This window comes from Montipora capricornis, chromosome 10 (genome assembly GCF_036669925.1).
Source record: "Montipora capricornis isolate CH-2021 chromosome 10, ASM3666992v2, whole genome shotgun sequence".
NCBI classification, from domain to species: Eukaryota; Metazoa; Cnidaria; class Anthozoa; order Scleractinia; family Acroporidae; genus Montipora; species Montipora capricornis.
In genome coordinates this window covers 23046598-23062576 of record NC_090892.1, presented here as the reverse complement: position 1 = coordinate 23062576, position 15979 = coordinate 23046598, and the positions used below count along the sequence as shown (strand labels likewise).

General features: G+C 38.9%; 1 protein-coding gene across 1 annotated transcript; it reads right to left on the bottom strand.

Moving 5' to 3' along the window:
• Positions 1 to 2104: 2104 nt before the first annotated feature.
• LOC138019860 (histamine H2 receptor-like) lies at positions 2105 to 13969 on the bottom strand. Its single transcript, XM_068866807.1, has 3 exons — positions 13801 to 13969; positions 3905 to 4020; positions 2105 to 3592 (listed from the first exon to the last, which is right to left on the bottom strand). Exon 3 carries the CDS (start codon positions 3563 to 3565, stop codon positions 2660 to 2662), a length of 906 nt encoding a protein of 301 aa, XP_068722908.1. The 5' UTR covers positions 3566 to 3592; positions 3905 to 4020; positions 13801 to 13969; the 3' UTR covers positions 2105 to 2659.
• Between the last annotated feature and the right edge of the window lie 2010 nt (positions 13970 to 15979).

Genomic DNA, 15979 nt, shown 5'->3' with positions numbered 1-15979 from the left:
GCAGCTGGTTAATTATGGTGAATTATGCGTGTGGTTTTAACCAATCAGAAACGGGAACATTTGGAATGAATAATAATTGCTTTTATTAATGAACTATTGCCCTAGGTTAACAAAGACCGCAAAGGTGTAATAAGTATTAAATTCATTTTGAGGCAGATATTTAGAATTTTGGGAATAGAATATAAATTTATTCCACTTTCGAAATCAAATAAAACATTAAGATTCTGTAAGAAATGGTGGAGGCAAGTTTATGGGTTTGAAAGGATGATGTTGTTAAAATTATCAGCAAGTGACCTGAATTCTCAAAGAGGATTTTCCCTATGAGTGTGTCATCAAAAATAAAGTTTATGACAAAGTTTACTTGAATTTTTTGTCATACTGCTTTTCGAAGCCGTAAGCAAGAGGGCATAAAGAAATGATCGTTTCATGAAGAGCTCTCAATTCCACCACCTATCGTGCCAGCGGCAACTAATCCCGTTGAGGTTATCTTTACGATTAAAAATATTTGTTAGCCTGTTTGTAAGACCAGAATTTTTTGAAATAATATGAATACAACAGTTTTAATTCTGATAACTTTTCTTTTTTGATAGTAGGATTGATGTGGTTAGTAGTGGAGCCTTAACTATACGAACAGTGACGTCACAAGAAGTGGCATTGCTAGGGGGTTGCTAGGGAGGAACCAATCAGAGGGCAGGATTCTAAGGGAGGGCGACAATTTTGAAGTCAAGATGCTAAAAATAGCTTTATCTAAAAACCCTTGAAATCTGTGATTTTTTAAAATTCTCCCTACCCATATAAAAAAACCAAGAGATGACGTCACTCGGACCCAGACTCCTTGAAATCTGTGATATGGGATGGAATGAAACCAGAAAAAAAATGATGTCATGGACTAACGTGGGACAAGTGCCCAAGAGGACTCCGACATGGATATGGAGTGAAAGGACAGAGATCCGCTCTGCAGACGACCTCGTTGGGAAAGAGTTTGAAGAGAGGAAGGTTTGTGAAGATATAGAGACGCCACGCACGGGGATGGGTCGAGAGGGGGATGACGTCATGCATGGCGATTGGTCGAGAAGGGAAGGCCCCAGACAGAACAGCACATGCATAAATTAAGGCAGGAACCAATCCGAGAGCGCGTTGTATCGAAAAAACATGGTATCTTACTTAACCATGCGAGAATATGTTTTTGCCTTCTAATTGATCCATTTGAAATTTTAAAGAGATGCATCGCTTTCTGGTTGGCTACGTGCTATACCGGTATTTAGGCCTGTCACAGACTCTGAGGCCATGATGTAGGTCCTTTTCACTAGCCTGGGGATTTAGTCCTTCTCTCTCACTAGCTTAACTAGTTGCTCGAACTTGGATCATTGTTGGAATTGTGTCCTTCTGGCTAGTTAGTTTCCTCTGTTTATAACTCTATCATTGACCACTTCAGTAACCCCAGAGGCCTGAGATCGTATACAGAGCATGCTAGGGCGTCTGGCATCCCTAAGTCACCTACACCAGTACGATCGGCCACTACCACCTTTGTAATCAAGGCTACCAACACAATTTTTGAACTGGTGCTCTGTGCTTCTAGACTGCCAAATCAGTAGTATTTACCACGAGGTCTCGAAGAATCTTTTCAGAATGGGTTTCCTCAAGAGAGTATGAAGGTGAGAGAGGTAATCCCTCATATTGGCCCTATTCCCATCGTAATCCTTCTTAAGTTATTTTTAGATCTCCTGCGAGATCCGGTATTTCCACGAGAGGTAACTGATAGCCAATCGTATGTCCCCATTTTTACCAATGTTGACAGCTGAGCGAATTCCCATACAATGATTCGCATCATTCGCGAAAAAAGGGGACATATGATTGGCTATCAGTTAACCCTCGTGGGAATACCGAATACCTAAGAGGGATTACGATGGGAATGGGGCCAATATGAGGGATTACCTCTCTTACTTTCATACTCTCTTGGTTTCCTTCAAGTGCTCAAACGACTACTAAAGGTAATTAACGACCGGCCAATTACAGTCAGTAAAACAAAACAAAAAAACAGAAAATAACTAGAAGCAGCAGGGCAAGTAACGTAAAACCAGGATGTACTAGTTGAAATTGGTTTTAGTCTTACCGTTAGATTGGATAAGTATTTGTTATCTCTATTGAAAAAAAATTATCTTGCTTTCACGAAGCTTCCTGTATACAATGCTGCCTCGTTTGAACTTAAAAGAACTATTCTTTTATTGAAGCCTTGCTAATATCATTGAGAATCATTATAATCAGTTTTTTAAGCCTTATACATTCTCATCGCTTCTTAGGCCACCTTCTGTGTGAGATTTCAATACCTCATGTGTGTATTTTATTTACACCGGGACGCAGACAAACTGCAACAATACTCTCCAACAGTTTACAGCTCTTTCCAAAGCGAATATTAATTCCATCTTAGCCAGGGTAAAGTAATAAACTGCATTTTTTGTTCTCGGCGGACAGAAGCTTATACAGTAATTCTAGCAAGGGAATCATTCATAAGTTGTTCCCTTTCATACAGTTTTTCTGCTTAAAATAAAAAACACAAATATCAAAAAAGCATTCACAAAAGGTGGTCCAAGAATATTCCCTTCTTTTCTTCCAAAAATCTCTTCTTCTCTACGGTTATTTACATGACTCATTTTCTCTTTTATTTTCTCTCAGATCTAATTGTAAAACTATTCCCTTGCGAAAACGGCGCAACATGGATTTCGTTTCGACGACAAAGTAATATAAGAGCTCCTCTAAAATCTGGCATCCTTGTTGCGTACAAAATGGGATTAACAAGTGAGTTCGCAAAGTAAACAATGATACACACATGATTCAACAAATGATTTGCTAGCGGGGAAAGGGACGTTAAAATGTCGGTGGAGAAGTACAGAAAAGAGCAAACTGTATACGGCAGCCACAGCAGTAAAGATACTAAAGTCACGATAAACAATGTCGTGGTCAGTTTTCTTTCTCTACTGACTGCATGAAGGTGCTGAGTAGGTATGCCGCAATAAACTTTTACAGCAATGGATACGTAAGAAACAGAGATAACAAAAAGACAAATTGCATTAAATGAATTCCATACGTAAAAATAAAGGCCTTTTGTTGTTTTTTGTGTAGATTGCAAATAACTCGTTAACGAGACAGAAAGAAGCCAACTGGCAGCGATGATTGCACCATAAGCCCGTTTTGATATAACGCGATGTTTGAATGGTCGAAAAGTCGCATGCGCCCTTTCTATGGAAATCACAGCAAGGTTTGACAGGGAAGCGATAGGAAACACACTCCACAACCAAACGAGAACGTCAAACCCTAGGCCTATAGAATTTTTTACTTTCCAAATGTTACACATGATTCCCAATTCAAGGTAGGTATATGATACCGAAAATGCCCCAACTAACATGTCTGCAACTGCCAGATTAAGTATCAAGTACATGCTACGCTTACGAAGACAACGATTTTTTACGAAAACAAGAATGGTGATAAAATTGAAAGCCACTATGACAAAAATTTCTGTTCCATGCAGAACAAGCAGCGTGGTGCACAGAGAAGAAGGAAACATCATGTTGGAATTTTCCTTCTGGCAATAAACCTGTCGAAAAAAAAAACGGACCACATGTTATTTTCAAAAGGATATGGGCCGAAACGGAAACTGCCTTGGTGATTTATTGCAAACTAAAACAAGACACTCTAAACTCTTATAATTATTAATGATATAATTTTAGTTTTGCAACGAGTGAGTATCTTGGCTAATAAATGGACTACTTTAAACCCTGTTCAAAATGTTTGTGGTAGAGATGACGGCAAAGACAATCACAATACCGTGATAATGAAAAACTCAAACTTTACGGTGCTTTTTCATTTCAATGTGTTTTTTGTGGGTATAAAAACCGGTAAACCTTACCGTAGACGTATAACTCAGTAAGTTATCTGTTGTGCCTCTTCCGTTTCTGGGCTCGGATCTCGCTGGCAACAAAGTTTCTTTGAAGGAAATCCCTAGTCCACAATCGTTAGTCTTTTCTGTGGAAGCGAAGGGGATATGTTTTGGTTTAAATTTGTTTTTGGTTTGAAACATTCATTTTTTTTTCAAACCAGTTAAATTTTTTTTTCACTGGTTTAATTTTTATAGAACACTGCCCATTTTAACACATTTGGATACCTTTCTGTAATTAATTTTATGGAGTATGTATAAAATAAACTAGAGAAATAATTTTAAGATTATTATGATAGATTGTTGTCTCTGATGCTATCAAAGACAATAATAATTATTTATGCATAAAAACAATAATTTTTAGTGTTTAAGGGTTAAATGCTCAGCTTAGTGGTTAGGGTAAGCTCTCCATTAGGTTTAACGCACTCATTTGAAACAGTTAGCATTTCAGGATGTGTATGACAAATGCAGACTGCCTGCAACTATAAAATAATTAGGATAGTACGCGCACTCTCACTGGTCAATTGCTGTGTTTAGACAAGAGAGTATGAAGGTAAGAGAGGTAATCCCTCATATTGGACCTATTCCCATCGTAATCCCTGTTAGGTTACTTTTAGATCTGCTGCGTGATCCGGTATTCCCACAAGGGTTAACTGATAGCCAATCAGATGTCCCGATTTTCACGAAGGACGCGAATCATTGCGTGGCAATTCACTCAGCTGTCAACATTGCTAAAAATGGGGACATATGATTGGCTATCAGTTAACCCTCGTGGGAATACCGGATCTCGCAGGAGATCTAAAAATAACTTAAGAGGGATTACGATGGGAATAGGGCCAATATGAGGGATTACCTCTCTTACCTTCATACTCTCTTGGTTTAGATGAGAGTATGGAAACACGGCTATTTTAATTGGTTATGTATTGTCGAACGCGCGTTTTGATTGGTTGGTAGGACTGATATGAGCGTGTATCAAGAAAATCTGTTTCAATCAAGAAGTAAAAAAAACAGCATTTTTCTTAATTTGTCGAATTATTTTGAGAAATATTTTATAAAAGCAATAGAGGACGTTTTTCCGCGTTTCCATAGCCTCATCTAAACACTCGGGGGAGTTCGGAGATTCTCGACATTGTCTCGAATTCTCCCAACTCTCTCTCGTGTTTAGATGAGGGTATGGAAACACAGGAAACGTCCTCTATTACTTAAATAGCACTGATAAACAGTGTTTAAGTCTTTAAAGCACTCATTTCAAATAGCACTGAGAAGCAGTATTATTTAAGGCTAAGCACCCATTTTAAAACGGTTAGCTTTTACCGCGAGGTACAGTTAGTTTGCGGTCTGCAAGAATCAGGTACTGCATTCTAGGTAAGGGATTGGCACGCATTATAGTGATTAAGGTAATCACTTATTTGCAGTGTTTACGGTCTAAAACAATCGTGGTCTTGGTTCGGGTTAAGAATATTGGCTCATGGTTGGCAGAAGTAAGGCATTCTTTGAAACTGAAAACTGAAACTGAAAAACTTTATTTAAACACGTGACATTGATGAGCCTAAAAAAAGACTCGTTACAAAAATGTACGTGTATCTACAATAGTATATAAATTAAGAAAATACTAAACTAAGAATCTATAATAAAATTACCTATCCATACTATAAATTTAAAATAGCATCTAAGTAGAGCAGGAATTACAACGACACTCGTCCTGGCTCAACTTAAGTTTCTTTAGTTTGGCCACAAAGTTCTTAAGGTTTGGGGCCTCCTTATAACATGCAAAGGTATATTGTTCCAGAGGCGGCACGCAGTATACGAAAAAGATCTGTGTTTAAAACTAGTATTGGGGGCCGGCTGATCGAGTCTGCTACCATTTATTTGCTGCGAAGATTGTAAGCACAGTTTTTGATTCTAAACATATTACTTATATAATTGGGATAGCCTTTGTACACAAGTGTCAGAGCTTAGCCAGGCGCCTATGCTTAATGGAATCCAAATTATACTGCAACAAGATCTGCTCGTAACTAGTAGACTTAGGTAGATTGAAGAGAGTTCTAAGTACGTAATAATTGGCATTTTCTAACTTATCAGATAAAGTTTTATTAATTCCTATTAGAAGAGGACTACAATAGTCAAAATGAGGTAGAATGTACGATTTATATAGTTTAACCCCATTGTCACTGTCAATAAAATTCCTAATTCTGCGCAAGGCGGCTATATTTGCATGAATTTTACTAAGAACCAATTTAATATGTGAAGAAAAAGTGAGCTTATTGTCAATCGTCACTCCCAGCAACTTAAGTTCATCGATAGTCAGAATGTTATTTGACTTTAAGGTGAGCCAAGAGAGTATGAAGGTAAGAGAGGTAATCCCTCATATTGGCCCTATTCCCATCGTAATCCCTCTTAAGTTATTTTTAGATCTCCTGCGAGATCCGGTATTCCCACGAGGGTTAACTGATAGCCAATCATATGTCCCCATTTTTACCAATGTTGACAGCTGAGTGAATTGTCACGCAATGATTCGCGTCCTTCGTGAAAATCGGGACATCTGATTGGCTATCAGTTAACCCTTGTGGGAATACCGGATCACGCAGCAGATCTAAAAGTAACCTAACAGGGATTACGATGGGAATAGGTCCAATATGAGGGATTACCTCTCTTACCTTCATACTCTTATGGGTGAGCTCATAATTATAGTTGGATTTGCCAACAATCATAGCCTGCGTCTTAGTGGCATTGATGGTGAGGTCGTTATCTTCAAGCCAATGTGATAATCTCGCCAGGTCACAATTGATATAGAATTCCAAGGTCGCAGGTGAGTTACTAGCATCATAACCGTTTGTGTCATCTGCGTAGAGCCTAAAATTCCATATTCTTGGTAATACGGGTTAATATATATATTAAGCAAAAGCGGTCCAAGAAGATATCCTTGCGGGACACCACATTGGACTACACTCCAGTTGGAATAAGCGTTCTCTATTTTGACTCGTTGCTTACGATTGATAAGGTAAGAGCGGATCAATTGAATGGAGTGGTCCAGAAGCCCATATGCCGCTAACTTCCTTATCAGGAGGCAGTGGCATATAGTGTCAAACGCCTTACTCAGATCTGTAGACACCGCAGAGACTGTTTGTCTCTCATCTAATGCTTCTCTCCAGTCCTCTGTAATCTTCAGCAATGCCGTGCAATAAGAATGCCCCTTTAAGAAGCCAGACAGACTGTCGGAGAGTAGACGGCGTGAAACAAAGTAGTTATACAGTTGATTATACATAATTCGTTCAAAAATCTACACAGGGTAAAATTGGTAAAATTGAGATGGGACGATAATTAACTTTGGTAGCTTCACATCCCTTTTTAAAAACTGGACTGATTTTGCTAGATTTCCACTCGCTAACCCAACAAGATTGTTCGAGACAATAATTTAACAAGCGAGTCAAGGGGGTCGCCAAAGCAGGAGCAGTCGCTTTCAGGAGCCTCGGGGAAATACCGTCCACGCCAGTTGCCTTGGATCCATTTAGATCTAATAGCATGTTCAACATATATTTAGCAGTGACAGGCTGGAAATTAAAGGAGAACCCTTGATCTTGATCATCATCCATTTCATTGATTAGGTATACACTGTGATGTTTGTCGAACTCAGATTCAGTGAGAGCCAAAGAATGGCTTAGTCCTGACTCGGCGAAAAAGTTGTTAAGTATCTCAGCCACTCCTTGGGGTTTATTATAAACTTGACCATTTTCAATGAGAGTTATTTTACCCAAGTACGACCCACGCGTGTTCGGTAAGAGAGGCTTCAGTTTTCTCCAGAATTTCCTTGGGCTAGATTTATTAGACTTTGCACTAACAAAGTAGCCGCGTAGAGCTTTACGCTTCAGCGAGGTAACCTTGTTCCTTTGTCTCTTGAAGGCGTCTCAGTTTTCAGCCGAAGGGTTTTTACGAAAAGCTCTATACAGTTGGCAACGACGAGAGATATGAAGCTTTATGTCAGGTGTGATCCACTGTAATTGGTCTCCCCGTACACGAATCCTCTTAATAGGCGCATGTGAATCAAGCACTTCATTATACAGGCCTTTCCAGTGGGACCAGATATCATCAACATTCTCAAATATATATGCACTTTCCTAACGGGACATTCTTAAGATCACGGATGAATAATTCAATATCAAAATTTTTCATACTTCGATAATAAATTTGCTTTGGGGGAGGTTTCGGAAGTCTCTGTTTTCTTACAGTGTATATCAAATCATGCGGTCGCTAAGGCCCAAGTGAAGTGAGCCGCATTTTGCATAATGGTCAGGATGGCTGGAGAGAATAAGATCAAGTAAGGTCGCTGTAGATTCGGTAACTCTAGTAGGCGTTTCGATTGAATTTGTCAACTGGAACTGATCACACAATTCCTTAAATTTCTTGATGTCAATGTGATCTGAAAACAGATCGAAGTTTAGGTCACCAATCACGACGATCTCCCGTCTTGAATTGTACATCAGCTCGAGAGTAGTGGCCAGTGAGGTTAGGAAGACTGCAGGTTTACATTCTTTCCCATGTAGGATAAAGGGGCTTAGTTTGTAAAGAAGCTGTAGTGCTGTGTCAGTGGGGAAGTGAAATAAAGAAAAGGGTTTATCACCTGAGTTGATATGGTAAATTGACCACTGTAAAGAAATTTGAAAGCTGAAGTTTCGAGTGTTAGCCCTTTTTCAGAGTTAAACCCTTTTCTCTCTTTCACAAGTAGAACTACTTTTCATAATGAAAATAGCAGTGATACTCATAAATCATTCCTTTGTCAATATAAATTGTATATTACAAGATTTATAAATATTTGCCTATCAGATTTTCAACTAAATACAGCAGTGCACAACTGGAAATTAACTACATTACCATTAAACGCAATAACGGTATTATTTGTACTGTTACAATATTAATAAACTAGAATTTATCTTGAAATGAAAGCAGTCGTTTTGCAAAGGGAGGGGTAGTTGAGTAGAAGGGAGTTCTTTTTTAGAACCCCCCCCCCCTAAAAAAAAAAACAAAAAACAAAAAAACCGAGCCCCCGTTTTTTAACTACACCCACAAAAAAAAGGAAAATTCCCTTTTTTAGACAGTTGATTAAAAAAAAAACAGTTGGGCAAAAATAACTGGTTTTAAAAAACTTCAAACACAAAACAAAATTAAACCACAGCGGATACACCAATGAAAATAAGACAATATCCGACGTGAGAACTCGACCATCACTTAATTCTAATCTGTCTTTAGTGTCAGCTTTGGTTGTCATATTAAACATATTTCTGGCACAACATGTTACCCAACAAGATGATACGTCAAGGTTGTTCTTTAAAAAAGCTGTGATAGTTTTCTCAACATTGCTCCCTCTATTTTTTAAAAGATCTACTCCCCAAAGATTAAGTGCTTTATTAATGCTCCAAAGCCATAAAATCAAACAAGACAACAACAAGTTGTGTGGGAGAAAAGAAATAGAGAATGAAGTACTCAAGTTGCCAATAGAAATCATATAAGATCAAACAGGGCAGGTGCTTGGCAACGAGAGGGGGTAATCCACTCAGGTCAGGGGGAAAAGCCCCAGGTCCCGAAAATGTTACTGACCATGGACCTCCTTCGTGATGCTGGCCACTGCATCCACGGCAGGTTAGCAAGGCTTTTCACTGAATGTCTCAAACAAAGCAAAATTCGCAAGACCTGGAACGAAACTATAGTCATCCTGTTGTATAAGAGAGGCGATCCAAAAATTGTTGAAAATTAGAGACCAATTAGCCTACTCAGCTGTGTGTAGATTTTTACGAAGTAAAGACAAGGATCTGAACTTAGAGATAACCAACGAGGTGCATGGGGCCAAGTTGCTTATAATCATTTTATATCCAGCAAACCAGAGTAGAATAATTGTTTTATTACAAAACTCCAGGATCAACAACTCTTCCATGTTGATTTTATTTGGTAAAAAATGACTCGCTTTATATTGCTAACGCGTTCCTTGACCATATTAGGTACAGAAGGTATATGGACTGATAGCCTGTGCCCGGCGAGCGAATGAAACTGTTGGACTTCTGATATCTGTAGTTCAGTTTTTAATGACACTATTTATCTCAAAAAGGGTAGGTTTTCAATAAAAAGCAACTTTGCCGTAAGTTAACGTGTTTAAAAAAATGTTGAAAAACGCCTTGTTGCATAATGAACGAGAAAAATGATATTAATCAAAGCAACCGCGGAGAAAAGTGAGAGTACTAGAAGCTGTGCTTTCACCTATCAAACTAAACACACCCAGACTCATCACGAAAAGAGGGAGAAAACTAGGAAGTTACTTAATGATATAAAAGATATTTTTTCAGTACTCTCTAACTGTAAAAGGTAAAAATATCAAGACAGTAAAAATTTAAAACTATCATGTGGTAAGTAAGATACAAAGAGCATTATCAAGAATTCTTCTACGTCAACGGCTTGAGGGATCATGTGAGATTGCATTGCACACGCGTACTTCAGTGCGGTACGCGTGATTGTACTTTGAGGACAGCAGAAAAATGGTAGCATATTTCTTGCCTTTTTTATGGACTTTACATTTTATAACGACCGTTCAGAACTATCATTGCTCCGAAGAGGCATTTCAATGAGTCCCCTTGTTGGGGAAAAGTGGAAATATTGTTGTGAGAATCGAAGATTTTCACCGAGTAAGTTGACTGCGTGCTCGTGGCAGCACACTTGCGACCTCGATGAAAATGGCTAAGCCTACGACAACTCAGAAAGACAAAGACCTGCAGAAAGACCAGACGTTTTCTCTGAGTCTAATCATGACTAAGGAATGTAACTTCTTTGGCAAGCAATATACTCCAGACGGCGTAAGGCCTTGTACAGACAAGATAAGGGCGATAGAAGAACTGAAACATCCCATACTGCGCCTCTGCGGTACCTGCTGAATGAGAATGTTGAATTTCCTGGAACCCATCACACTCGCGAGCCTTTGAAGGGGTTAATTCAATTATTCGTACCGCCACAACTCTAGCGCACAACAGGGAGGAGCCAGTACTTCTTCTTGACGCGTCCAAAAAAGGCCTGGGTGCAGCGTTCTTCTAGAATCATAGACCGATAACCTTTACGTCAAAAGCACGTATCGGTAACCGGTTATCGGTTATTTAATAATGATGATAATGATAATAAGCTTACATGACCAAGGGAAGCTGATCTCAGAACGCTGGTAGCATGAAGACCTTAACAGCACGTGCCTCGAGTGGATATATAACTGGCGGACGGCACCAAAGCACACTATCTTATGAATCGGCGAGTTACATGAACAGCTGCTTCCGACCAAGCTTTACTGTCGCGATGTTGCGTTACTCTGCCACGTGCTCTCAATCACGAGTTTTATGTTGTATGATTGCGTAACCATATCGAGTAATTTATGGGTGTCATATGGCTAGGAGGATCGCATTGATTCGGCTGGCACGGTTGTTGCAGATTTAGAATTAAAGTCTGTTTTTATACTCGTCTATTACTGTGGGGTTTGATGGTTACTTATCGCGACATGGTGTCAGGAGTAGGATTAACTCACGCCTAAAGATTGTCGGTTACAGAAGAAGGCGAACAAGCAGCTGCACAAGCCGTTCAAGCGCAAATTTTTATGCCACCATCAAACTTGCCCCCACCGAAAGCGTTAACCTTTGACGATAATTTGGCATCGTCGTGGAGAACATTGAAACAAGCTTGGAAACGATACGAAATTGCAACTGGCGTAAACAAACAGGAAGGTATCGTCCGGGTGTCTACTCTACTGAGCGTCATCGGCGAGGACGGCGTTAAAGCTCATGACACATTCACTTGGAATGAGGGAGAAGACCAAGATAACATCGCTTTGGTTCTGCAAAAGTTCGAGCAGTTTTGCTCCCCCAGAACGCAGTTTATAGACCTGAGATGAACTTACTGGCTGAAATTGAAAACTACTGTCAACCCTATTAACCAATTGACTGTAGTTACATTCATTGTTATCTACATTCTCGGCAAGGCTAGGGCCCGCCGATGCTAGTGAAATAGTTCTTGAGTTTCTCCGCAATTTCTTCTGGCCACGTAACGCTATGATCGTAATCTTGATTTCCTTAACATCGGTATAATATTGGTCAAGGCGGGTCTCATTCAACGCTAAAATGTCAAAATAGTTCTGGCTCAACATGAAGCGGATTTCATCAATATATAAGGGCAAACTAACAACATTCAAAAAGGCCATCTTAAAACCTCGAAGTTTTGGAAAAGTAAACCGATCTTCGATTCTAATCAACCCCGACCAAATATCCTAATCCCTACAGTAAGAAATAAGATTTTGTATTTTCTAAGGTGCAGCCCACCTAGATTTAGATGTTTTCTAGAATGTTGTTGTGGGAGAAGGTTTTCCATGAATTCTGCCTGCAGAACCGCCTTACTATCTTGTTGACAGATTTACCTTTGGAGTCCAGCTCTTTCTTTTCTCCGCTTGTGACTATTTCAGAAATTGTGATGGACATGAGGATACAGAAGGGCTATGTAAAGACTCGTTCTGGCCGATTTTATCACTTGAATGTTAAATGTAATTAGCATAGATACTATATAAATATTTGTTCCCTAGTTTATTCTAGTTCTTGGATATACAGATTAAAAGAAAAATTTTCTAAAACATTATTAACGCGATTCTCCCTTTTTTTACTTTGTTCAGCGGGAGTCATTTAGTTAATGCTTGAAGGCCTTTTCTTGTTTAATGGTGCAATCAAGTAATGTGGCTTATCGGAATAAACCGTATTTTTGATGGCCGGAATATTTAAACATTTGATATTAATTTCTTTGATCGATCACACCGCCAAAGACAGTACAGAGCTCTTGTACTTCGTTTTATTCAAATACAATTTTATTCGATTTTTTAAGTGCCTCAAGAATGGATAGCAGAGTTCTCTTCCTTTGCTTACCCACAAGAATTTTGGCTTCCATTTCGTGTCTGAATATTTTACAGACCTCTTTCGCCCTTTTTCTCTATAGTTCATCAGCATGTCAATCCAGACGCAACAATAATTACCAGCAATAAATATATCGCACCCTTATTCCATCTGCTCAATTTGGTCATTTCAACTGTCCATATTGAGTCAATCCCATTTCATATCATATTAGGACTTTTCGCGAAATTGCCTCCAGTAAAAACTTCCAGTGATTTATCAGGAAAGAGCTGGTCCCAATAGCTACTCAACGCCTCTGCGTTTTTTGTTCCCATTTCTAGTTTTTGCTTTTGGTATTCATCACATTTCTCGCTGTTTCACGACCATGTGGTAATTCTTTACAAGACATTTTGTACAATGACTTCACCCGTTTGTTATCAGCATCATTGTACCATTTCTTTTAGCTTTCCCTTTTCTTTTCTCAAACAGTATAACCTACATCATGTCCCACAGCATCCGTTTTTCCAGTTGGCATTTTCTTTAAAAAATTATTGTTTCTATAGCCGATTATACGAGCTAGCCAGACGATGAGTGTAATTATATCCCAACAAAGTAAATCCTTTTTTGATCTTGGTAGACTCCCGCAGTTTCTACGGTTTTTCGTGAAACGTGTTTACTTTGTCCGGCCCCGCGCTCTGTAAAGGTACAACTTCCATGTTCTCCTCGTTTGTAATTAGATGGCTGAACGCAGTCATTTGGCTTTCCTTGTTTCACGCAACAAGATTGAAACATTTTAGTTTTAAATATAAAGCATATTTTGCAAGAATTCAAAATGTTCAACTTTCCCGTAGTTAATATTTCTTTTGTATTGCGCCATTTTAGTTCGGCGTACGAAAGTCTACCCCTCTTTGCCTTGTTAAGTGATTTGTTTTAACAATAGCCATAATTTAAATGCAAGAAATATTGATGCTCCCAGGTTACCTTTTGTAGAACAGACACTACACAATTTTCTGCAACTTATCTGGATCCGAAGTATTTCAATTCCTTAGCCCACTGTCTCTCTTTCTTCTTTTCAAGTCAGTCCGAAAAAAAGACACTTTTCACAACCATGAGTTGAGGGAATACTCTGTCTACCCGTTTCAATACGTGCTTGTAATGATTGCTGTACCTTTTTTATTTTGGGATTTGTTTATCTTTGTACTTATACGACGGTTGTTAGCTATTTATTTTACATGTTTGAGGCACTTTCTAACGTTTACTTTTTCCAATACGTGTATATAAATTATATGATTCTTGCTAATGATGTACTTTAATTTCGTCCGTTCTGTCGGAAGTAATTGTCGTCCGCCTCCTTACAACAAATCATAAGTCGTTCCATAGCCAGCGTGAAGTTATAATAGGTTTGTATCAAGGCTTCCTCGCCAGTTTTTATGTCAGTGTATCGTTCTATATCTTTTTCATCTCTTGTCTCAAGTTCTTTGTACATTTTGGTTAGCAAAAGAATAAAAGAAGAATAAAGAATTTGAAAAACACTAAAAAAATCAAATAATACAATAACTTGAATAAACAGAAAAAACACAATGATTACACACAATTTGCTGACTACGTTTAGTCAGTTACAAAACCGCCTTGACAAAGTTTGGTTTAAATTGAGAGATTTTAAACGATTTCGTAGGTGGCAGTGAATTTCTCAATGGTTGCGTAAAATAGTAGCGTTTCTAAGTGTTTTAAGCACTGTATACAGTGGAATATTTTTCTCCCGTCTTTTCATTTAAATGATCTTCACCTTTTTTAAACACGTTTAGAGTACCAAAAAAACTCGTTCCCTTATTTCTTTTCTTCAATGTGCTTAATGCGTGCATATTCACGGGTACGTGAGCAAATATCTGAAATATTTGCCCAGGTTGAAAACTGTCGAATAGTCCAGCTCGTTCCGTGCGCTTAATCATAAGAACCGCTAGACTTGATTTGATTTGACAGCCTTTTCATCCCCAGTTTGATCATGTGTTTTCAAAATTTAAACAATCAGTCTAGCAGTTCCCCCCGATGCTTTGGCAACTGGTTTTGAAGCGGGTTTGATGAAAGGCTTGCCGACTGCCGTACTCGTAGTCGTTCTCGTCCTAGAATCTAAAGCTATCTACTATGGTGGCCGAAGACTGCCATTTAGTTTTCAGGGGAGTTTTCTCTTTTTATCAGCAAAAGGAACGAAAAACAACATGAAAATAAAATTGTAATTAAGTAAAAATGAGATTAAAACAGAGCAAATCAAAAACAAGTTCTGGTTCAAGATCATTCTGGATACATTTTTAAAATAAAGTTCAAAACATAATCGAGGTTAAAATGGAAGTCAATTGATATTGAAAATCTTTTGAAAAGGCAATGCAAAAGAAAGTTATTGGCAGCGATCGGCCTTGGAAAAATTGATAAGTAGAATTTAAAAGTAAATTTGCTTTTTCCGCCTGGCCGAGCGCTGCCACTGCCACCCTCGCCCAGGCTCCTCAACCGATTACTCCCATAAACCCATGCGCGATGCGCACGTTTGGTAAAGAAAAAATGGCAGACTCTAGAGATGCTCTCTGGAAAGATGATGAGAAATTAAAAGAGGCCATGACCCAACTTGTCCTACAAGGTCTGCAACGGATCGAGGTGCTAGACTTTCTTGGACTTGATTTTCCACAGTTTCGTGGGAGCATGAGAACTCTTGACCGACGAGTTCGTCACTTCGATATTTTCTATAACTATCAGAATGTTGAAGGCGAAGACCTTGAGACAGCCGTGGAAAATGAACTGCAAGGCCTTGGTAAACGTTTAGGTTACCGAGCTATGCACAGGAAAATTCGGCAAGAGTATGGCCTCCATGTAACCAGAGACCAAGTGTACAATGTCGTGACTGAGTTGGAAATGGAAGGCCTCCAAGCACGCGACGGTATTGGCGCGGCGAAGAAAAGAAGGAAGAAAGGGAATTTTACTACAAGGGGATCAAACTGGGTTCACTCCTTAGACGGCCATGACAAACTCATGGGATATCAAAATTTGACTTTTCCTTTGACGTTTTCCTAAATCACCAGTCTGAAACACCATATGTTTTACGCCCTTGTGATAGCAATCTTTCTGCCGACGCTGAGCTCCTTGCAGACTTTCCCTCACGTCTCGGTACGCA

What these genes read in the sequence shown, in the direction of transcription:
- LOC138019860 (XM_068866807.1), bottom strand. Translation starts at nt 3,565, where the DNA reads ATGATGTTTCCTTCTTCTCTGTGCACCACGCTGCTTGTTCTGCATGGA.